The 23,369-nt window shown below is 53.9% G+C and overlaps 1 protein-coding gene across 2 annotated transcripts; it reads left to right on the plus strand.

Moving 5' to 3' along the window:
• Positions 1–10,017: 10,017 nt before the first annotated feature.
• CHGA (chromogranin A) lies at positions 10,018–21,902 on the plus strand (the record flags this gene model as incomplete). 2 transcript variants are annotated; one of them, XM_080809260.1, is made up of 8 exons in its annotated part: positions 10,018–10,063; positions 10,856–10,902; positions 13,249–13,342; positions 14,184–14,252; positions 16,481–16,576; positions 17,974–18,402; positions 19,113–19,588; positions 21,819–21,902. In XM_080809260.1, the coding sequence occupies 8 exons, from the start codon at positions 10,018–10,020 to the stop codon at positions 21,900–21,902; spliced, it is 1,341 nt and encodes a 446-aa protein (XP_080665386.1). The 2 variants fall into 2 exon arrangements, with proteins under 2 accessions (XP_080665386.1, XP_080665387.1); XM_080809261.1 differs by lacking the exon at positions 17,974–18,402.
• Between the last annotated feature and the right edge of the window lie 1,467 nt (positions 21,903–23,369).

A 23,369-nucleotide genomic window follows, 5' to 3' on the forward strand; every position in this document is an offset into this window, starting at 1 on the left:
TCTTTTCTTCGGTGTCCCTGAGCTGCCCCAGACATAGTGAATGCTGACAACGGTTGGTGAATGAATTTTCTCTCGGTTAAATTCATAGAAGTCGCAGGGATTATTCTGGCCATTTAATAAACTAAGAAACAAGCTCAGAAAGGTTAAGTGCCTGTTGCAAGCAGGCTGTACTGACACAGCAGTACAGGGTAAAGTCGGGATCCAAGGCCAGGTCTCCTCGGTGTGAAGGGCAGCTCCTCCTACCAGCCTAAGCTGCTTCTCCCAGCTGGCGAGGGGCTCTGGGAACAAGGATCACCCAGAAGTCCCTGAAGACTCTTCCCTGGAAGCCCTCGAATGCCAGGTTTTGGGGGTTGGGAGGTTGCCCGGGCAAGGGCTCCTCTCTCCCTCAAGGTCCTGGCTACCTGGCCCTATCCTAGAAGCCCCACTATGTTGCTCTGACCCTGTTCTTAGGACTGGGGCGCCTTCCACCTCCCTGTCTTCCCCAATGCCTTGGCCAAATGGCCAGACCAGCCCCTGTCCTTTTCTCTGCCCTGGGCCTTACCCTCACCCTTCTTTCCCCCCAGAGCCTAGTGTCCACTGCTCTGGTCTGCTCGGCATGGCCTTGGAGCTTGCGCACTGCTAAGTAATTCTTGCCCAGCACCTTCTCCGTGGAGCCCCTGCAGACCCACCCCCCGGTGGTGGCCCCCTTGGATACAGTAGATTCTGACCCCGGGCTGTCTCCCTAGAAGACATCCTGCTTGGGAATGAGGCATCCCTGTGAGACCCCTGTGGCAAGATAGCCCCGGGAAGGAGGTGGAGCACAGGGAGGACCTCTTGCATGAGTTTGGCCAGGCCTGGTCCTTCTTTCCATCCTGCTGTGCCTTGTGCTCCTAGTGAGCTAGCCTCGACGTCCAGGGCTTGACGCCCACATCCTCTCCCCCACCTCTCCCACCACCTCCCGGGCTGGGGCCCACCGAAGCCTTCGTCCACACATTGAGGCCTGTAAACCGCTTTATTAGATTAAAACAAACAGCTGCCAAAGAAGAAAAGCAATCCCTTAATTGGAGGCTGCTGGGGATGTTTGCGGAGACAGATGGGAGAGGGTCTAATGAAATCACCTCATACTGGCCTCTGCGCAGACCTTGCAGATAAAACAACATTGCCCAGCAACAGGGCTTTGCCACCTGGAGGCCTGATAAGGGGCTTGGAGGAGCTGTGTGTTTGGAAAATATGATTTTGTAAGCTGGGCCAAGGGTGTGTTGACTCTGCTGTCCAGTGCCCCAGCGCCCCTCCCCCCACCATCAGATAAACAGCTGCCACTTTTCCTGGGGTACAGGCAGAAAGTTGCTCTCAAGGACCCCCCGTCAGGGACTTCCCAAATAGAGATGGCCTGAGCCCTAGCCAGAGGAGAAACCGGTCCCTCCCAGGGATCTGGAGCTCATCAACAGGGACATGTCTGGCCACCATGGGCAAGTGATGGCAATAGCTTTGTCTTCCCCTCTCCCTGACGCCTGACTCCGAAGCGTGTCTCTGCAGGGCCCCTGGGATGGAGTGGGGCGTCGGGGCTGCTGGAAGCTAGCTAGGTTTCATGCACGCAACCATATAATGTCCCTGAGCATCGCACCACCTCCTATCTTCTCTCAGCAACTCCTGTTTTCCTCAAAGTCAAGGCTAAAGTCTTCACCAAGGCCCGTGAGGCCCTGTATCATCTGGCCCAGTATTGTCTCGTTCCCAACTACCCTCTGCTGACTCACTCTCTTTCAGCAACCTTGGCCTTTTGATCTGCCTCAAACCTGTCAAGTATACTCCTGCCCCAGGGCCTTTGCGCTGGCTGTTCATTCACCTGGAATGTTCTTCTCCCAGATAGTCAATGGCTCTCTCCCTCGACTCCTTCAAATCCTTACTCAAGTTACCATGTCAGTGAGGCCTACCCCAACCATGTGTTCGCTGAGGCCACACCCTCCCACCCTACTATTCCCAAGCCCCTTACCCTGCCCTGCTCGTCCTTTTCTCCCACTGCATCAGCACCTCCAAACCTACTATATAATGTTGTTGCTCCCGAGCCTAGAGCACAAGCTCCAAGAAGGCAGAGGTCTTGCCTGTTTTCTTCCCTAGCATATTCTGAGCATTGACAACAAACTTGGAATATAGTAGGCACTCAATAATGGAGTATTATACTCGATAATAATTGAATGGAGGAATGTTTTACCTTCCCAATGCCTCCCCCTGACAAGTGTGGTGGAACTAATGGGAAAGAGGCTGGGTCCAGAGAGACCAGATGTGCGTGCATGCGGTAACTGAGCCCCCTGCCCCCGGAAAGGCCCCGGGTAACCATCCCCACAGTCCCACTACAGGGGGACCACCAGAGGAAAGCAGCCTTGTCCAGGAACCCAAGGCTGGGTACCAGGAGAGCTTGGCTCCCATCACAGCTCTCCCATGAGACTCGGGACAAGCCACTGTTCATCTCCGATTCTCAAATTACTCTTTTATCAGCCAATATTAGTATTTACTCTCTTCATCTAAAATCAATAAACTGCCACATTATGGCTTTTCACACGATAGCCTGAGGTCAGATTCTGACTCTGCTGTTGAATAGGCTGTGTGGTGTTAGGCAGTTTAGGCAACCTCTCTGAACATCTGTCTCCCAATCTATGAATGAGGATAATGATAGCAGCTGTGTCACACGTGTGTGAAGAGTAAAACAGTCAACACCTGCCCAAGGGTCAGCTACTCTGGTTCAGAGTTCATTTATACTCTTTGAGCACAGCTGTGTCCTGTGTCCTCAGAGCCAGGTTTCAGGTGGGGACCCTGAGGCCCAGAGTGGGAAAGTGGCTAGTCAGGGTCACTCGGCAAGTCTGTGGTAGCTCCAGGGAGCACTCTATGTCTCCCTGACCCCAGAGCCCGGGGCTCTCTGCGCCTCCTCACCCCATTGCTGCAATGGATTTCCCCAACCCCATGGATTTGGCCTTGGCCCACCCTCACCCTTTGGGCCTCACCTGGCCAGAGGCCCTGACGTGGCCTAGCATTGCCAAGACACTTCCCGACTAGAACAGGGGTCTAAAGAGCCACGCCCCAAATCAATGCAAAGAACGGTCAAGCCCCAGAACCAGGCATGGAGGGAAATCTACCAAGGCCCAGGAAGGGGCGAGGCTTGGAAGACACCGAGCTCCATGCGGCTCAGGACCAAGGCGCATGATCTGGATGCTGTCAAACCACCCACACCCCAGACAGGGCCGGCAGGGGCCAGTGTCTTGGCTTGGGTTCCCTGAGTCAAGGATGTGAGTGCACTCGGTTTATCAGGAATCCCTAGTGGGGGTGGGGGCGGAGGGTGGGGAAGGAAGACGGGATGGAAGGAGGAAGGGAGAGGATGAAGTCAATAAAGTGCGCAGCACAAGGTTAAGCCAGATGCCGCTATGAGAACGGAGCTGAATTCCTCAGGGAGCCACAGGGAAATGATACCAGGATCCTATCCTCAAGATCCCACCCAGGGATGCGGAAGTGGGGGTATTTCTGAAAGAACATCTGGCACTGGCTGGCCGAGGGCAAGCCCCTGAGATTTTGGTTTCCAGTGAATGTGAGCAGAGAAGCCTTCTGGGTTTCTGTTCAAAGGCTTTGGGCACTGAGGGCAGATCCTGGCAGCGAGAGGTGTGGGAGGTGGGCCAGGACCATGAAAGGTCCCAGAGACAACAGCAGAACTCGGGCTGGGCCTCCTTGTTGGAGGTGGCTAGCTTGGGAAGCAGCCAGGGGCTCTGGCCAGCCCTCAGCCTGCGGTTCCCAGCGGGCACAGATGGAGCCTCCTCTGGGGTCTCTCTCGGTAGCAGCAATCGGGGGAGCCTCATATCTGGGGGAACCACCTTTAGCATCCTGCGAGACCAGCTCTGTGGGAGGCTCTGGTGTGCCCCCCTGGCGTGCACCCCCAGCGGGACTTCATGCCTGGAGCGCTCCCACGTACGCCGGCTGGGTGGACAGCCTCTGTCCCACAGCAAGACTGGGACCCTGTTCTGTCCCCTGCTCTCCACCCTTCAGGCTAGCAGACAGCCTTCTGCAGCCAACACAATCACACATTAGCGGGCAGAGAGTGCTTTTTTAAAAAATTGTGCATAATGTAAATTTACCATTTTAAGCATTTTGAAGTGTACAGTCCAGAGGCATTAAATACATTGTTGTGCAAAGATCACTACCATCCATCCCTAGAAGCTTTTCATCTTCCCCAGCAGAAATGTTGGTCCCATGAGCAGTGACTCCCCATTCATCCTTCCCCACTGCTCCTGGAAACCACCATTCTGTTTTCTGTCTCTATGCATTTGACTAAAGAGTGATTTTTTTTTTTAAAGCGTCGACGAACACCAAGTGTTTTATGCAAGTGATATGTAAGAACTCTACATCTGAAACTAATGTTGGCTAACTGAATTTAAATGTAAAAAGTAAAAAAACAATTAAAAAACTTCAGCACAGTTCACACTATATAAATCTACCTTCTCTTCTCCTCCCTCTCTGCCCCTACCCCCAGGTAGGCCCTCGGACTCTGGAATCAGAGGTAATATTTTGGCGGCCAGTCCCATACCTCTGACATTTTTTCATTCCTTTGGCATTCACTGCAGCAGTGGAAAGATTCGGTTAGAATCAGAGAACCAGTTTTGGCTCTTACAACTTGCTGTGTGGCCTGGGGTGAATCCCTTGGCATCTCTGAACCTCAGGAACAGAACTAGATTCTTGGCCACACCAACGTCATTCACAGAGTTTAAGCAGTTCTTCAGACAACTCCCCATTAACCAGGAGATTTTTACCCCCATGATGAAACCCTGAAGGCTGGTATCCTTTATAAAGTCTGTAGTTTGAATGAATTTGTAGGGACTTTTTGTTTTCTAAAAATTTAACTAATTAATTAATATATATATATACATATATATATACACACACACACACACACACACATACATGTGTGTGTATATATATACAAATAGAGAGAGAGAGAGGGTACAAGTGGGAGAGGGGCATAGGGAGAGAGAATCCCAAGCAGACTCCATGCTGAGTGTGGAGCCTGACCTGGGCTTGATCTCATGACCCCCAGAGCATGACCTGAGCCGAAATCAAGAGTTGGATGCTACCCAAGCATCCCAGTTTGAATGAATTTGAACAGTGCTGTCTGGGATATGGAAATAAATATGTGCCTGGCATTGACCAGTCCCTCTCCCTTGACATAGAGAAGAGGGTCTGAAAACACACCCACCCTGTTCACCTGACCACGCTCACCCCGGTGTTGCTGTTTGTTGTCAGAACTGCTCACTGCCCTCACAGGACATTTCCCTGTTTCAGTTGGGGTTCGGCTGCAGTGAACAGAACGCTAAATGGCTTACACAGTCTTTGGGAGGACTGGAGAAGTTGACCGTAGTGTATCAACTTTTGTGAGCTGTTTCCAGAAACAGCTTGCAAAGTCACACCTCAGAACTGAGCTGCCAGTGGTACTGCAGCCCCTGCTAGGATCAGGGACTGACCTGCCTGCCAAGTAGGGACGCTGTCACCAGGGCCACCCACCTCTGCCATGTCCACACTGGCAACATGATTGCTCTGCACCTTCTCTCTCTCCACACTTGACTCCAACTCCAGTTCCTCTGATTGGTGGAAACGAAATCATTTCCAGGTCCTTAGCTGCAAGGCAGTCTGGGAAATGTAGTTTTTCATTTTCCTACTTCTGCCCACCAGAAAGAGGGTTGGGAGGGATGTTGGCTAATCTAATCCACAGTGTCTTCAAAAAGCAAAGACTTCCTGACTCTATTCTGCCCCTCACTTCCTCCTTTCTGAGCTACAGCTCCCCCCACCCACGCACAATGCTTCATCCAACATACAAAACCAAGACACTATACAGACGATCTTGTTTTATTGTGCTCTGCATTATTGTGCTTCTGCAGATACTGTATTTTTTACAAACTGAAGTTTTGTGGCAAACCTACAGTGTCAAACAAGTCTACTGGCACAATTTTTTGACATTTGCTCACTTCATGTCTCAGTGCCACATTTTGGTAATTCTTGCAATAGCTCAAGCTTTCCTATTACTATTATATTGTTATATATAGGTGTATATATATATAGTTATTATATTACTATTACTATATATATTACTATTATATTGTTATCTGTGATTAGTGACTTTTGGTGTTACCATAGTAATTGTTTGGGGGCACCACAAACCACACCCACATAAGAGTAAACTGGACACATAAATGCTGTGTGTGTTCTGACGGCTCCACTGGCCAGCCGTTCCACCATCTTTCTCCCTCTCCTCAGACCTCCCTATTCTTTGAAATGCACAACAATATTGAAATTAATTGCTAATCAACAGTCAGTTACTAACCCTACAATGGCCTCTAAGTGTTCAAGTGAAAGGAAGAGTAGCACGTCACTCACTTTAAATCAAAAGGGAGAAATGATTAAGCTCAGTGAGGAAGTCATGTCAAAAGCTGAATAGACCATAGCTAGGTCTCTTATGCCAAACAGCCAAGTTAGGAATGCAAAGGAAAAGTTGTTGGAGGAAATTAAACATGCTACTTGGTGAACACATGAATGATGAGACAGCAAGATCAGTCTATTGCTGATATGGAGAAAGTTTTAGTGGCCCGGACAGAAGATCAAAACAGCCACAACATTCCCCTAAGCCAAAGCCTAATCCAGGGCAAGGCTCTAACTTTCTTCGATTCTAGGAAGTCTCAGAGAGGTAAGGAAGCTACAGAAGAAAAGTCTGAAGCTAGCAGAGGTTGGTTCATGAGGTTGAAGGGATGAAGCCATCCCTAAAACATGAAAGTACAAGGTGAGGCAGCCAAGTGCTAATTTAGAAGCTGCAGCAAGTTCTTCAGAAGATCAAGCTGTAATAATTAATGACAGCGGCTACACTAAACAACAGATTTTCAGTGTAGATGAAACAGCCTTTATTGGAAGAAGATGCCATCTGGGGCTTTCATAGCTAGATAAGAAAAGTCAATGGCTGGCTTCAAAGCTTCAAAAGACAGGCTGACTCTTGTTAGGGGCTAATGCAACAGAAGACTTTAAGGTGAAGCCAATGCGTACTTGCCATTCCAAAAATCATAGGGTCCTTAAAAATCCTGCTAAATTTGCTCTGTCTGTGCTTTATAAATGGAACAGCAAAGCCTAGAGACAGCGTATCTCTTTACAACAAGGTGTTACTGAATATTTTGAGCCTGTTGTTGAGACGTATTGCTCAAGGAGGAAAAAAAAAAGTTTTGTTTTGTTTTGTTTTGTTTTTTTCAAAATATTACTGCTCATTGACAATGCATCTGGTCACCCACAGGTCTGATGGAGGTTTTCAATGAGATGAATGTTGTTTTCATGCCTGTTAACATAACATCCATTCTGTAGCCCATGGATCAAGGAGTAATTTTGATTTTCAAGTCTTATTATTCAAGAAATACATGACAGAAATGCTAGAGTTGCCATAGATTGGGGTCCCTCTGATGAATCTGGGCAAAGTAACCTGAAAACCTTCCAGAAAGGATTTACCATTTGAGATGCCATTAAGAACATTCATGATCAGGGTGGCTGGGTGGCTCAGTAAGTTAAACTTAAGTTAAACTCCTTGCTCAGCAGGGAGACTGCTTCTCCCTCTTCCTCTGTCTGCCACTTCCCTGCTTGTGCTCCGTCTCTCCCTCTCTCTGTCAAATAAATAAAAAAAATCTTAAAAAAAAAAAGAGCATTCATGATTCACCAGGAAAGGTCAAAATATCAACATCCTCAAGAGTTTGGAAGAAGTGGATTCCAACCCTCATGGATGATTTTGAGGGGTTCAAGACCTCATGAGAGGAAGAAACTGCAGATGGGGCAGAAAAAGCAAGGGAATTAGAGTTAAAAGTGGAGCTTGACTTGTTTCAATCTCATGATAAAACAGAAACAAAAATCCAAATAAACCAGGAAATCTATCTGTACATTAGTCAAAACAACTGTGGCACACAATAAATTTTGGTGGGCTGCTATGCTCAGGACACGGGTAAGTCTGTGGGGTAGTACTCTGGAGAGGAATCTGCAGCCCAGTCAGGGGGACCCCCCAGCAGAAGGGCCTGGTGCCTGTAATCTGTCAGGGCTCAGCTGAGGTCTTTCACTGGAAACTCTGCTTTACGAAGGGAGCTGCCTTAATAAAGACTATAGAATACTGTATATACTTAAAAATTATTGATGCCTATCTCTGGGTGGTGTCAGTATGGTGTTTTCCTGCATTTCTGTGCATTTTCCAAGTTTTTGAGATGGATTGTGTGTTACTATTCAGCTGTATTTTCCAGGTCACTTTCACTTGATCTCCTTGTTATTTCTGGAACGTGTCAGACACATTCCTTCCACTGGACATTTGCACTTGCCATCCCCTCTACCTGGAGGCCCCTGTCCCTGGACACATGCAACCTCCTTCCTCCTCACCTTCAGATCTTTGCTGAAACAAACCTTCTTGGTCAAGACCTCTCAGACCCACCCCATTTAAAACATAGCCCCCTCCCTTCCAACACACCCATCCCCCTTCCCTGCTTCATTTTTGTCCATAGCACTTTCCCCACCTGACAGCTGTGTATTTCACCTTTTTATTTATTCATTGCCTGTCTTTACCCTTTAGAATGTAAACTTCATAAGAATCAGACCTTTGTCTCTTTGTTCACTGCTGTATCCTCAGCACCTAGAATAGCTGAGTGCTGTTCTAGGGTGTTCAAAGCACATAGTAGGTGCTAGACAAATAGTGGTTGAATGAAAGAATAAATACATGAAAAGGATCATTTCAGTGTCCTTTGGGCTCCTGCCATGTCTTCCTTTAGGGGCAGAAGTGGGCACAGGGTGGGGCAGGAAGTAGGGAATAACAGCAGCAGAAGCGGGGAGAGCCTCACGAGAAGGAGACTCTGGACAATGTCAACTGATGCCAAACCCTAGCCCAGTTACCAAGTTCACTATGGCAATGGGCTCAGGTGGCAAAGGGCTTCCGGTGTGTCCTCTAGGCTGGGAGTAGCAATGTGACCCCAGGGCAGAAGGACACAAACCAAGAAACCAACCTAACACACGAAGCACCCAGATGTTGAGAACACTCAAAGAGACGTGAGACACAGTGGGTTACCAGCAGCAAGAAGGTCATCCTAGGGCTAATGAGTCCAAGCTACAACTCTTATTTTGGTTTGATACCAAGATCTGTCCCCTGTTCCTGCCCCGCCACCCCCCAGGGCTGTCCAACAATGGCCAGAACCCTGGATTCACTCATTCATCCCTGGCTTGACCTTTCTTTCCATCGGTAGGTTCAATAATTATCTATTAAATGCATTAACTCCGTGCCAGCTGCCCCACTCAGCGCTGTGGAAGCAATGGTGACCAAACATTTTCAAATTAATACATACATACACCATGACAAATTGTGAAGGCACAAAGCTGGGTTGTCAGAGAGAGAGAGGCCTCTCTCTAGGACTCCCGAGATATTTGAGGGAGCCCTGAGTGGTGAGCCAGCCTCCAGACTCTATCAGGGGAGGGGCGTCCCCACAGCGGGAACTCAGGAGCGTGGTAGGTGCTCTAGAGCTCGTAGGGACATTGGAGGAACACGCGGCCCAGAGACTGGGAGTATCTGCCCACGGACACAGCAAGTCGGGGAAACTTCGAGGAGTGGAGGGTTAGCCGAGGCCCCTTGTCACCTCCTGGAAGCCAGATAACCGCCTCGCAGCCAGACCCAAGAGAGGTGAGCGGCAGACACCAGAACCGAGAGGCCTGAGGCTGAGGGCGGAGCGAGCTGCGGCCGGACCCCCAGAGGGGTGGGAAAAGGGGTTGGGGCGGTCCCGATGACGTCATTTCCGGGGTCGGGGTATATAAAATCCTGCAGTACCAGAGCCCAGTGGAGAGAGGCTCGTGGGTGGACCGACAGACAGACGCAGACTGGGAAGCTGAGCCCTCCGCCCCCAATCCGTGCCAGCGCCGCCACAACCCACTCCGAGGTCGCCCGTCCAGCCAGCCCTCACCAGGGTGCCTGCTGTGCCCAGCCCCAGACCGCCAGCTGCTCGGCGCCTCGGCTTCGCCATGCGCTCCGCTGCTGTCCTGGCGCTTCTGTTCTGCGCCGGACAAGGTGAGCGAGCGCGGGGTCTCGTGGGAGAGGGTCCTCGGCGCCCCTGCCTGCCCTGAGGTCGTCCCTCCCCTCCGGCGCGGCGAGTTTTCAGCACCGCGGACAGCGCCCCCCGCCTCCCTGCTGACCCGGCAGAGTGGCCTCGGCGCCAAACCCGCAGACCGGACTCTCTGGGCCTAACTCCTGACCCCACAGGACAGGACCCCCTGGCGCCCCCACCCCGTATCCGGGCTCGACATCTCGACTGCATCTGGGCCAGTTCTGGCTCCGTGCCATGGCTGGCCAAGGTCATTGGGGGAGATGGGAGAGCTGTGGCCGGCTCCCACTCTGGCCTCTTTCTCTTCCCTGCTCCCGCTCTCCCCCTTTTTCTGCCTTTGGCTTCTATCTTCCTATCATCTCTCACAACCCTCCCTCTCCTCATCTCTTTCCCCACACCTCTGGGGTCTCTCCTCCTCTCTCCACTTCCTTCTCCACCCCAATCCCACTCAGCTGCTGGCCTTGTTTTCATAGCACTAGCCTTCAGCTCCCCCCATCCCCACCCCACCCCTGGGCCCCAGAGCAGGAGCTTTCCCAAAGGGAAGCGTTAGGGAGCTCAGTGCAGCCTCTGGGGACCATCCCCATGGGGGCAGCAGCCAGGGAAGGGAAACAAAATTAACCCTAGCATCTCATTGGGTAGGGGCAGTTTTGAGGGGGAGCACTGGGGTGAATGGGCCCCCTATAAACCCTGTCAGGAAGGACTGGGCTCTCCCCTCAGAGCAGAAGAGTCACCCCAGCTCTCTCTTTTTTTTCCCCCAGTCGTAGCCTTTCCTGTGAACAGCCCTATGAATAAAGGGGACACCGAGGTAAGAAGGGGTATGGGGATGTCCTGTGATGGTGGGTAGGAGGCTCCAATGGACACCTCACAGTCAGGTTTTGGGCAGCTAGCTGCAGGAGTGAGTTTGGCATAAATCCAAGAGCCAGCACTGCGGCTGCTAAGCTTGGGGACAGCTTGCAAAAGAAGATATCAAAGACTGCTAGATTTCCCTGCCGTCCTGCTGTGGGGACTTCCCCGGCTTCCTCTGAGCTGGGTACACTGCCGATGGGGCCTGTGCCTTAGCTTCAGGGCCAAGGTGCCAGGCCTATAGCTTTGAACCCTCCAAATCTGGCAATGCCCAGCCTGAGCTGCTGGGGGGCACTTCCTGTGGTTCTGGGTTGCGGCTGTCCCCAGACCTGCAAGGACGGTCTTCACTTTTCTGGTTCTGGCCTCCCTCTTTGATCGTCCCTTCCTCCCAAGACTCTGCTAGCAATCTCCACCCCCACCGTATAGGCACTCCAGCCCTGGATCTCCCAAAGGGCCCCAGTGGAAACACTCTTGATTATGGCTTCTGCACCCAGGGTTCTGGCCGTTTGGGGCTGCCAGGGGATGTCACCCAGGAAAGGGCCTTAGGAGATACTAGCTGGGGGGCACTGCAGCCTGCGAGACACTCTCTGTTGGGGGGCACACTTGGAATTCATTCATGTCTGGGCTGGGGCTGTTTTTGCAGTCTCTGGGTGCTCGCAGACACCCCACTTGTGACCCAGAGAAATTTCTACCCTTCACTTCTCAGGAGCTGTTTTCTTCCATTCTGGAGAGGCTATGGTTCAACCCAGAACATCAAAGCAATTCCAACCTCTGTTTGCTCAATTATATTTCCTGTGTTTTACTTGCAGACAGGCCCGTATATGCCTCTTCCACTCTTATACTGTGTGGTCTTGGTAAAATTCCTTAACTTCTCTGAAGAGGACTCCACTTTTTCCATCTATAGTATTTCCCTTGAGGGAAGTTGTGAGAGATGGAATCGTAGATGGGAGGCACCTGGCGAAAAGCAGGCCCTCGGTTAATGGGCACCTGGAGTTTCCCTTCAGAGCTCCTTATCATTCTTGGGACCCATACCTAATTCCTCTCTCCCTAAGTCTGTCCTCGTGGCCTGGTGGTTATCTGACATTCCCAGTGTAAGGTCCCCGGTTGCAGGGCGATGCAGGGTGCAGGCTGCAAGGTCCTTCCTACCAGATCCTCTACGGGAGACACTTTGGTCCCCATATGCTACCCAGCAGCCTGGGGTCAGGAGCGCTGTATCCACTGGTGAAGAACTAACTATTCCATCCTACGATGCTGTGACTACTCGAGAGACTGTTTGAGGGTTTGCCATCCTGAATTTTTGGATGGGTTGCTTTGGCATCCCATAGACCCAGCCTGCCACCCCCTCACTCCCCACCAGCACCGCCTGATGCATGTCTGACACTTCCTGCTTTCCTGCCCGGCTCTCGGCAGCTGAAGGAGGTTCAACGTTGCGAATCCTTCCTTTGGTGTGTGTGGCTCATCATGCTTTGTAGAGTGTTTTCCCTTCTGTTTCTGATCACCCTGGGAGGGGAGCTGGGAAAGTCTCATCATACAAATGAGAAAATCGGAGAGGTCAAGTCCTGTGTCCAAGATCACTCAGCTAGGATACCGCACTGCAGTTGGCCCTACCTCCAAATAAGCATTTATCAGCTGCCCGGTTGGCCAGCCACAGCACCTTGCTGGGCGCTGCACAGAACTTTCAGAGATCTGGCTGCTTGGATGGACACCCAGATGTGGCTGCTGTGTGCCCTCGTCCAGCCATAGGATTCATCCCATGGGGGAACACAGAGCCAGACCGTGAGGCTGTCACTCGCTGCATGTAACAACGTCATGGGTTTTAGGAGACAGGGATCCCTGTCCTGTTTCCAGGCAGGGTAGAGCGAGGGAAGGTCTTTGGTCTCTGGGCAGTCCAGAAATACTCCCTGGAGAGAGTTGACTTTGTTGCCATCTGCAAGACTAAAGTACTTCTGCAAGACATACCTCAATGCCCAGCAGCAGCTTCCCCATCTAGAGAAACACTTGCTAGTGGGTACTGGGTACCCACACCCACCATGTCCCACAGGAGAGGGGCAGCTGCTGGACAGATGATCAGAGTGCCTGGCGCATGGTAAGCACCATATAAAGGATTTCTATTATTGCTATTATTGTCTGGCTAAAAACACAGATTATCTTGGGTACAGGCATCCATGGACTCCTGAAGACAGAAGCAAATGCCCCCATATTCTTATTTAGAAATCTGCCCTCAGGGCACATTGAGCCTCGGGGCGGTGGGGGGAGCGGCGAGCCCCATACACAAACCAGCCCCAGCCCGCCCCCACTCTCTTCCTAGGTGATGAAGTGCATCGTTGAGGTCATCTCTGACACGCTCTCCAAGCCCAGCCCCATGCCTGTCAGCCAGGAGTGTTTCGAGACACTCCGAGGAGGTACGGGCAAAGGCTGGGGGTGGGAGGGGCTGGGCCCGTGTAGCTGGGGGGTGAGGATATGGGTGTGTGGCTTTGGGCAGAACCCAGTGATTTAATCCAACAGTCACTGGTCAAGTGCCTGGCCTGGCCTGTGCTAGTGAGGGAGAGGTCTAGAGAGACGAGAGGGTCACAGCCCCATGCTCTTGGAGCTTACAGACGAGCAGACAGAACAGAGAGGAGCACAATTAACTAGGATTCCGGGCAGAATGAAACCAGGGCCGGAACAGCAAGTCTCCTTGTCCACCCTGTGGACAGAGATGTTGTGTTGCTATGTCCCCAGAGCCCTGAACAGCCACTGGCACCCGGCAGACAGTCTGTAGGTTTGTGATGAGTAAAGGACTGTCGTAGGTGGGCAGGGCAAGAACAACGTGTTTCCAGCTGAGCAGTCAAGTTTTACCCAGCTGCTGGAGGGCTCCACCGTTCACACCGGGGTTGGACTTTCAGAGAAAGTTAGAAATCAGTAGAAAAATCAAGAAAGGGTAGTCCAGGTGGAGTAGACCCTCGAGCAGACACGGAGATGGAAACACATGGGACAGGACACCCCTACCTCCCCTGGGGGCTGGCGTCTCCCAGGTGATGTCTGGGGGCCCGGCCAGCAGCTGACCTTCCTGAGGCCAAAGGATGCGCTGGCTGCTTGGGAAGGAGGCCACCTCCAGCGCTATCTCAAGACCCGATCTTGCGGCCACCACCCAGGTTTGGAGTCTCCAAAATAAATTCCCTGTGCTCAGCTGAAAATGTTGATGGTAATCTCTTCCTCTGCTCTCCTCTGGAAACCACCCATAACGACTCTCCTTCATTGCAGATGAGCGGATCCTCTCAATCCTGCGACATCAGAATTTGCTGAAAGAACTCCAAGACCTTGCTCTCCAAGGTATTTTCCAGTCCCTGCTTAGGAATCTGGGTAAATTCCAGTAATTGAGAGAAAACCAGGGTGGAAGTTTGAGCGAGGTCCTAGTTCTCTCTGATTTGGTTATTGCCCTGAAATTACAGAAAGGTGGGCTCCTCCCTGCCACCTGGTCCAATCTGTCATGGATATAGTTAAAGAGACTAAGGCCCAGAGAGGTTGTGTGACTTGTCCAAGGTCACACAGTAAGTTAAGGACATGCCAAGACCAGATGCAGCTCACCTAATAACCCGCCATCTCTGGGGATCAGTCATTTCACTGGGGGACACTTTTAAGACTAGGTTGCAGAGAAGACCCCTTTAACTGAAGAGCAAATTGGTTTCCAGGAGAGAGGAGGGACCCCTTTCTCCTTGTGAGCTTCTGCTCAAAGGGTAGATGGGGACAGCAAGGTCTTGCTTGCGCCCCAAACTCAGACCAGACTTTCAGCATGTTTTAGAGTAAAGAATGTCTTTCTCTAAAAGATTAAGAAAATCCACTGACGCTCTTGGGACTGGAGTGACTTTGTGAGGTAGTGAGCTCCCTGTCACTGAGGGTATTTAAGCAGAGCCTGGAGAGTTAGGCTGATGTCAGATGCCCACCCACAGATTCCTTCGTGGGTTCACAGGAAGCACAGACTCCCTGGCAAGCTGGGAAAAAAAAATGGGTTGTGGCCCTGCCTCTGTCCCATGCTGATGCCCTGTGGGGAGTGGCTGCTTATCAGGGGCAGGCCCCTGGCCCCGTGCCTCTACCCCAGCATGGGCGCTCCGTCGGGAATTTCGCATCAGTTTCCAAAGGAAGTGCGGGCCCATCTTCAGGGCTGGGCTTTGGTCTCGGGTCAGGTGGGAGGCACGAAAGCTGCCCCAGCTCTGGGAAGCCCCCCTCTGACACCCTTGCGACAGACCAGGCCACCTGTGAGAATGGGTGCCGGGCGTCTGGGTGAGGGCCCGGCATGGAGCAGGTGCTGGCTAGAGCCACGGCTCCTCCTTGCTTCTCACTTCATCTCCACTGACCCTGCTGGGATTTGTTTTTAGCTAAACATTAAATATTTTATTGCAATATGATAATTTCAAAATTAAATATTGAATGACTAACGTATTACATTTAAATAATTAAAGATAATGTCAACAGAGACTGTTCTAAGAGGAGGTGTCCTGAAATGTCTGTGTACACACAGATGTGTGTGTATCCAATATGAGCCATTTTCAAGACGTGTCCCTATCACTGTTTTCTGTTAGAAGAGTACGGGATGTAGCTAGGTGTCTGCCTGTCCATCCACCTACCCAGCCATCGTCCACTCCCTCTTCTGCACTCTCAAAGCGACTTCCGAGTACCTCTGTCTTAGGGCTTCCCAAGCAGCAGCCCCGTCCTGTAGGTGAGCACCTGCTGCTCGGAGAGCTCCACGAACCCCAGATCACAGAGCGAGGAGTGACTGGGCAGTGTGAACTGAGGTCTGCCCGGGGTCAAATCTGGGCAGACTCCCTGGCCTGCAGCCACTGTGGCAGGTGCATCTGTTCCCATCCCCGCAAGTCCCAGCGTGGGGAAATCGCAGCAGCGTCTGCAGAGTTGGCCTGGCTGAGAGACCCCATCGTCTGGACCTGGGCACAGATGGGGATAGTCAGAGGAAGTAGCAGCAGCAGCCCGGGGCCAACACAGGGAGAGGGATGTGTGGATATCAGCAGGTGGCAGCCCGGGGCTGGAGCTCAGGCACCTGCTTGGCCTTCTCCCAAGGACCTGGATTTATGGGGTACAGGGGAGCAGCGATTGCCTGATTCAAGATTGCCCATGAGGGGACTAGCAGTCACTGCGATCTCCTGCTGCAGGGTCCCCCTAACTACCAGGAGGGGAGGGACCCCCACTCTCTGTTCCCATCCCTGGGACCCTCGGGTCCCTCTGAGTCTTTGTGGCTGTCCAAGGTGGCAGACAATGCTTGTTCTCATTCCCCAGGGGAGAAACGTGAGTGTGGAGAGGTGCTGTGGCGGCCTGATGGGTCCCAGCTGGGAAGCTGGGAGGGGGCAGGGGCAGCCAGCACCCCCCCCCCACCTGGAGCTCTTGCCCCCTCCATGTCCCGTTAGGCAGGCTTGCAACATGACCTGCCGTTGACAGATAAGGACATGGAAGCCTTCACGCTCACAAAAACGCCAAGACTGGGCGTGGCTAAATGGGACTTTTTTCCTCCCTTTCTTTCTCTCTTCCCCCCTCCCCTTTTCTCATACCAGGTGCCAAGGAGAGGGCACATCAGAAGAAACACAGCAGTTTTGAGGATGGACTCTCAGAGGCTCTGGAGAAACAGGATGACCAGGCCGTGCTGAAAGGTCAGAGCCGGCGGGTCTAGCCAGAGGCTGGAGAGGGAGGGGAGTGGGAGACCAGAACAGTAGCTACAAGATCAGAGATTCCTGGGGTCAAGGACCCCTCCTTTAGGCACTATAAAGTACCTGGCTATCATTTTGATCTTCCCTGTACAAATGGGGAAACTGAGGCCCAGAGAGGCTTAAGTACCTTGTCCAAGGTAAGCAGTGTAACTAGAGATGGGAATCTGGGTCTATCTCACTCCAGAGTCCCAGGTCAGTCCCGCCTGCCCGCCATAGGGGCTCACACTCAGGGCAGGAAGTCTCTGGCCTGGCAGGAGGGCAGGCTCGATGCTGGATTTTCCGAGTCCATTGCAGCAGAACCCCCACCCCCACCGCCACGCAGCACCTGTCTACCCGGGACTTGGTCACACTGTGGGAGAGTCCTGTTGTAGGAGGACCCCAGAATGGATCTCAAACACTAAATGAAACTGGGTCATCTTTCTTGGAGCCAGAGAGCTTCTAAAGGTCAAAGAGATCACGGGCTAGATCAAGGGGATGCCCCAGTACTCATCCTCCTGCCTAGAAGCAGTCATCAATGGCCCCTGCGGGGCCTGCTGTTAGCCTGTGGGAGGTGGGTGGATAGGCCAGGTTCTAGGACCAGGGATCTCAGTGGACATCTACTATCCAGGCCACCTGGAAGCTCTCATGGGGGAGGCAGCTGTGGGTCGGCGCAAAGAGCACCCTGTACTTGACCTTTGGAGACTTGGATCCAAGGCCCTGCTGCTTATGGGGTGTGAGCATGGAGAAGTCATGTGACTTGTCTGAGAGTCAGAGGGAGAGTTTCTGTAGAAGGGATGGGAACACCATCACCTGGGGTCCCGGACAAACGGTGGAATGCGCTTGGTAGCGCTTGGTCCAACAGTAATTGTTCTAGAGCTGGGAGGGATTTTCACTGGTGAAAAGGCAGCCACCAGAAAATGCCTTTTAATGAAACTGTACAAATAGGAATTGGGCACTTCCGCAGGACACTCAAGCCTCACGTGGAAGGGAGAACGAAGTTGCAGTACTGGTGCCTTGTACACAGAGAGGTTACGATATTTGCCCAAGGTCATACAGCAATTAAGCTGATGTCCTCATTTTCAATTCTGGGGTCATTTTCAAGGTGGTGGTTGTTTGTTTTGTTTTGTTTTATTTTGTTTAATCACTTCCTACTTTAAGAAGTAGAATTCCAAAGAAAGAAACATCTCCCAATTGTGCTCAGATCAAACCCAGACACAGAGCGGGTAATGCTAATCCTGGCATGAGTGTCTTGGGCCGCACTTGATGGAAACCAAAAGATACAAGGACCAAGTTGTGAAATCGGGCTCTTGGGAGACCCCGTGTGCAGCCTGGTCCTCAGGGCCTGACTATTGTTTCTGCAGAGGCAACGGGAGAAGCCTCCTCCAAGGATGCTACGGAGAAAAGAGGAGATCCTAAAGAGACAGAGAATGGTGGAGACACGGATGAAGCCAGGCCCCAGGCCTCCCCGGAGCCCGGCCAGGGGTCCAAGTTCGAGGAGGACGGTCAGGCCCTGGGGGAGCAGGAGGCCGCCAACACCGACCCCCGAGACAAACTTCCCAGCCAGAAACACCCAGGCCCACAGGCCGAGGAAGACAGTGAGAGCCCCCCCCAGGGCCTGGTGGACAGAGAGAAGGGCATGGATGCAGAGCAAGGGCAGCAGACCAAGCGAGAAGAGGAAGAGGAGGAGGGCGCAGAGGCTGCAGAGAAGGCTGTCCCTGAAGAAGAAGGCCCCACCGAGGCATTTAACCCCCACCCAAGCCTTGGCTACAAGGAGATCCAGAGGGGCGAGGGTATGTATGATGTCTGAGACCTTAACAAGTGTGTCAGGGAGAGGGGGAGGGTGGGAAGAAGGACCGCATCTGCAATTGCATTCCACCTTCACAACAACCCGGAAAGGTAGGTAGTATCCCCATTTCCCAGATGGAAAACTGAGGCTCAGAGAGGTTAAGTAATTTGCCCAAGGTCACACAGCTAATTTGCAGTAAAAGCTGAGATTCCAACCCAGGTTTGTCTGACTCCAAAACCCTGCATCTCCCACTGTTCCACGAAGCCCCTCCCCTCCGAGCCAGGAGATGAGAGGGGCTTTGCAGGCTGGGTGGGTGGGTGGGCTTCGGGAACAGACGGACAGCATGACAGGCGGAAACAGGCTGGTCTAGGGACAGTGTCAGCTTCACCCAGGGTTTATGAGAGCTCCTGGCAACTCATGAGGGCCTTCTCAGGGCCTTTCCTCCCTCCCCAGCCGGGTGGCCCCTGGATCAGGGCTTCCCGGGGGAGAGGGCGCACAGAAGAGGCAGCCTCCAGCCAGCCCACTCCTCAGAGCTTTGAGAGGGTCTTGCAAAGTGCTCTATCAAGATGGTTTTTCCTCCAAGTGGAATCACGGACCCTGAGGGCGGTCTGCGGTCCCAGCGACGACCACAGAGAGGCCCCCGGGAGCGGCAGGGACCAGGAGACGTGGTGGTCCCTCCTTCAATGTCCTGCTCTTGTCTACCAGCTGTTCCAGGTTGGTCCGAGGCTCTGGCTGTCGATGGAGCCAGGAAATCTGGGGAGGAGGAGGCTCAGCGCCCCCAGGGGAAGGGGGAACGGGAGCACTCCCGGCAGGAGGAGGAGATGGCAGAGGCGCCTCAAGGCCCCTTCCGGGGTGGGAAGAACAGGGAGCTGGAGCGGGACCAGGAGGAGGAGCAGCTCTCCAAGAAGTGGGAGGACGCCAAGCAATGGAGCAGGATGGACCAGCTGGCCAAGGAGCTGACGGCCAAGAAGCGGCTGGAGGGGGAGGACGAGGAGGATGACCCTGACCGCTCCATGAAGCTCTCCTTCCGGGCCCGGGCCTACAACTTCGGGGGCCCTGAGCTGCAGCTGCGTCGAGGCTGGAGGCCGTCCTCCCAGGAGGACAGCGTGGAGGCGGGCCTGCCCCTCCAGGTGCGCAGCTACCCGGAGGAGAAGAAGGAAGAGGAGGGCAGCGCCAACCGCAGACCGGAGGTTGGTATGGGGCGGGTGCCAGCCCCAGGCCAGGCCTCCAGAGTGTGGGCCAGGTAGACACGCAGCCCCCTGCCCCACGGAGGGGACACAGTCAGTCCCCATGGGTCTGAGAAGAGAGAGGCACATAGATGGCGGGGGGCGAGGGGAGTGGGGGCTTTTGGGAGCCGGGCACAGCTGGGGCAGCGCTGGGGCAGGGGCGGGGCGGGTCAGGGCAAGGGGCGAGTGCCCCAGGCAGGAGAGGGAAATGTTCAGATCGAGGGAGCAGGAGAGGGTGGGGAAGCCAATCCCTGGGGCACTGAGTAGGTCTCAGCCCTGGAGGTGACAGAGGGACTCTGCGGGTTTGAGAGTGGAGCTGTGGACAGAGGAGGCTTGGAAAGGCCAGGACCTGGCAGGGTCTCATCTGGGGTGGGGGTGGGGGGAGCCCACTGGCCCCGAGAGAGCCGGGGGGCCTGGGAGGAGGGGTCTTGAAAGAACAGGTGGCATCCTGGGAAACTCCTGAGGGCGGGCCGATCCAGCAGCATCCTCTCCTGGCCTCCAGGCAGCCCAGGCACACCCCCTTCCTAGGTTCAGACCCTGCCTCTGTCCCCTGGGGCAGTGCCAGGGCCAGTGGGACCTCAGCACCTGGTGGTGAGTGGGGGAGGGGGCACGGATGCTCCAGAAGACCCGGGTTCTGCCTCTTCCTAGCTGTGTGAACTTGGGTAGGTTGCTGCCCTTCTCTGATCCTCTGTGTTTCCCCCATTTGAGAAAGGGGGGTAAAGAGTCCTTTCTGCTTACTTCATTATTATGGTCAGAACGCACACGAGCTTTCACAAACTGGCCGTGTCCAGGGATCCTTGGTTAGCTCACTGGGGTGCTGGGACATAGCCCCGGAGGTGAGGAGGTACAAGTTGGGGTCTGTGGCAGACTGGCAAAGCCATCTCGGAGCTGGAGGAGGCCTGAGGGCTCTGTGGTCCAGGCTCAGTGCACAGGTAGGAATCAGGGCCCCGCGGGGGCTGGGACCTCTCCGTGGCCCCAGTGCTCACTGCCCCTCCAGATTAGGGTGTGGTCCCTTCCCCGGGTGCCAACCCTCTCTCTGTGGGGACCAGGTTCTTGGCAGCCTGAGAGGAAGAACACTCCTGGGCAGCTGCAGCTAGGAGAGGTCATCTGTCAACGTCCCCGGGAGACTGCCCTCCACCCCTAGCTCTGGACCAGGACAAGTGAGGGCACCTCTGACCACCCCCTTCCTCACCCACAGAAGCTGGAGAGAGCCGGGTGCCGTGAGGTGCCTGCCAGCCTGTCTTCTCCGCAGGCAGAGCGAGCTTGGACTGCAGGGCGGGGAAATGGGGACCCCAGGGCCACGTGGACAGGACAAGGGCAGGGTCTCCTCCACACTGCCCAAGGGTCTTCTTACAAATGCTCCAGCATCACCGAATTTATGCCCCGGGGGCTACCCCAAGACAGAAGTCTCCAGGGTCCCTATTTCCATGACAAGCACCGTCCATCTGTTCCAAGCGGCCCCAGTGGGCGTCCTCCACAGCCTGGCACCGGGCAGAGACCCCTCGAAGACCGCCCTCCCCAAGTCAAGACTGGGTGTGGGGGCATGGCCTTCCCAGACTCCTGCTCCGAGTCCCGGGGCATGGGCTTGTGGGCATCAGTCCGGGCTCAGAGGGTCCTGGAATCTTCCCGAGGCTGGGGCACAGAGCAGGGCTCCCAGAAGGGTCCTCTGCCCTGAACCACCCTGGCAGCCAGAGCTGGAGGCCCCCTATGTTGGGGACCAAGGATCCAGGCCCACCCTCAGCAGGTAGAGGAGGACAGCTCTCATCCCCTAGAGCCTGTACCAAAGGCCCACAGCCCCTCCGGCAGGGAAGCCTGGCCTCGCCCTTGGGGTCACTGCCAGTCTGGGCCTTGGGGTGAGGGGCCTGGGAGGAGCACTGGAGGGCAAGGAGGCATCGTTTTCCGCATGTCTGCCCAGAGCTATTCAGGAAGAGGCGGGTCTGGATCTGAAGCCACCAGGGGCTGTGTGGGGTCAGGGCCCCTGTTCCCTCTCCCATTTCTTGTGCACAGTAACCTTCAGTAATCCCAGCAGGGCAGCATCCCCCATCCCCATGGTATGAATGAAGGCCCTAAGGCTCAGAGAGACAAAGCTGCCTTTCCGAGGCCACACAGCTGGCCAGCGGCACAGCCCATCTGGCAGACTGCGCCGCCCACCAGCTGGCCCAGTCCTTGCCGGAGCCGTGGTGTTCTCTCCTAGGACCAGGAGCTGGAGAGCCTGGCAGCCATCGAGGCGAAGCTGGAGAAGATGGCCCACCAGCTGCAGGCGCTGCTGCGGGGCTGACACCCCACCCCCCACCCCCGGCCCAGACAGGGCCCCGAGGCAGCCAGTGGTCCCGGCTCTGTTGTCCCCTTTGCAGGTCCTGGCCAGACGGCCCGGGTGCTGCTTCTGGTAGAGAGGCTGCACACAGCCTGCCCAAGCCCAAGCTACCCCGTTGCCCCCTCACTCCTTTCCTCCAGCTCTTGACTCCTGCCCCAGTGCGCCCTCTGCAGGGCGGACCCCCTCCCACCCCCCACGCCCCCCCCCCACGACTTTAAATGGTGATCTTTTCTCTCTGGACACAGGCAGCTTTCTAGAAGTTTCCTTTCCACCGTCAGAGCCATTGGGCACAACTGCAATAACTTCTGACCTTTTGGTGAAAGCTGAGACCTCCTGACTGTAATATATTCTGTACAAAATTTATCTAAGGAAAAATAAATCTGCTCTGGGCTTTCTGGTTTCTGTGGATGTTTCCCCCCTTGACTCGGGGCAGAGGGGTGGATTTGGGCAAAGGGCCAAGTGGAGGTTTACTTCCGCTGGAGCAACTCCTTTCTGGGCACTTTTTAGCCATGGGACTCTGGGCAAGTGACTTTGTACCTCTGGACATCAGTTTCTTTGGCTGTAAAATGGGGAGAATACGTATAATTTCCTCTTCAGATGGTGATGAGGATTCCAAGGGTTCGGGCAGCCTGGACCATAAAACCACGAGGATGATGATGAAACAAGGTCTTTTTTTTTTTTAAAGATTTTATTTGACTAACAGAAATCACAAGTAGGCAGAGAGGCAGGCAGAGAAAGAGAGGAGGAAGCAGGCTCCCCGCTGAGCAGAGATCCCGATGCGGGGCTCGATCCCAGGACCCTGGGATCATGACCTGAGCCGAAGGCAGAGGCTTTAACCCGCTGAGCCACCCAGGCACCCTGAAACAAGGTCTTTGAACAAAGGGTCCTGGCAGGTCTAGGCCTCGCCTGTGAGGCTGGTGAGGGGCTGCCCACTGCTGCCACCAACCGTCCCGAGGCAGAGACAGACACCCTCCGAGGCTGGAGCTCTAAGCTGTTTATTTATTCACACGTTTCAAGGGTGCACTCCATCCCCGACAGTTCGAGAAATAACACACGCAACACCACACTATATTCCACGAGGCGGTCAGATGCCAAAACATCCGCTACCACGACCCATTAAACAAAGAGAACACGGGGTTACCTTGTCCCTGAAATAACCCATCTCAAAGATGGCACCTGTGTTGTCATCACGTGGAACACAGGGGCGCCCGGGTGGCTCAGTCGGTTGAGTGTCTGCCTTCGGCTCAGGTCATGATTCCAGGGTCCTGGGATCAAGTCCAACATCAGGCTCCCTGCTCAGTGGGGAGCCCGCTTCTCCCTCTCCCTCTGCCTACCTCTCCCCCTGCTTGTGCTGTCTCTCTCTCTCTGACAAATAAATAAAAAAAAAAAATCACGCAGAACACAGAGCCCCATCAAAAGAGCCAGAGGATG

This window comes from Martes martes (genome assembly GCF_963455335.1).
Source record: "Martes martes genome assembly, chromosome: 7".
In the NCBI taxonomy this organism is placed as follows: Eukaryota; Metazoa; Chordata; class Mammalia; order Carnivora; family Mustelidae; genus Martes; species Martes martes.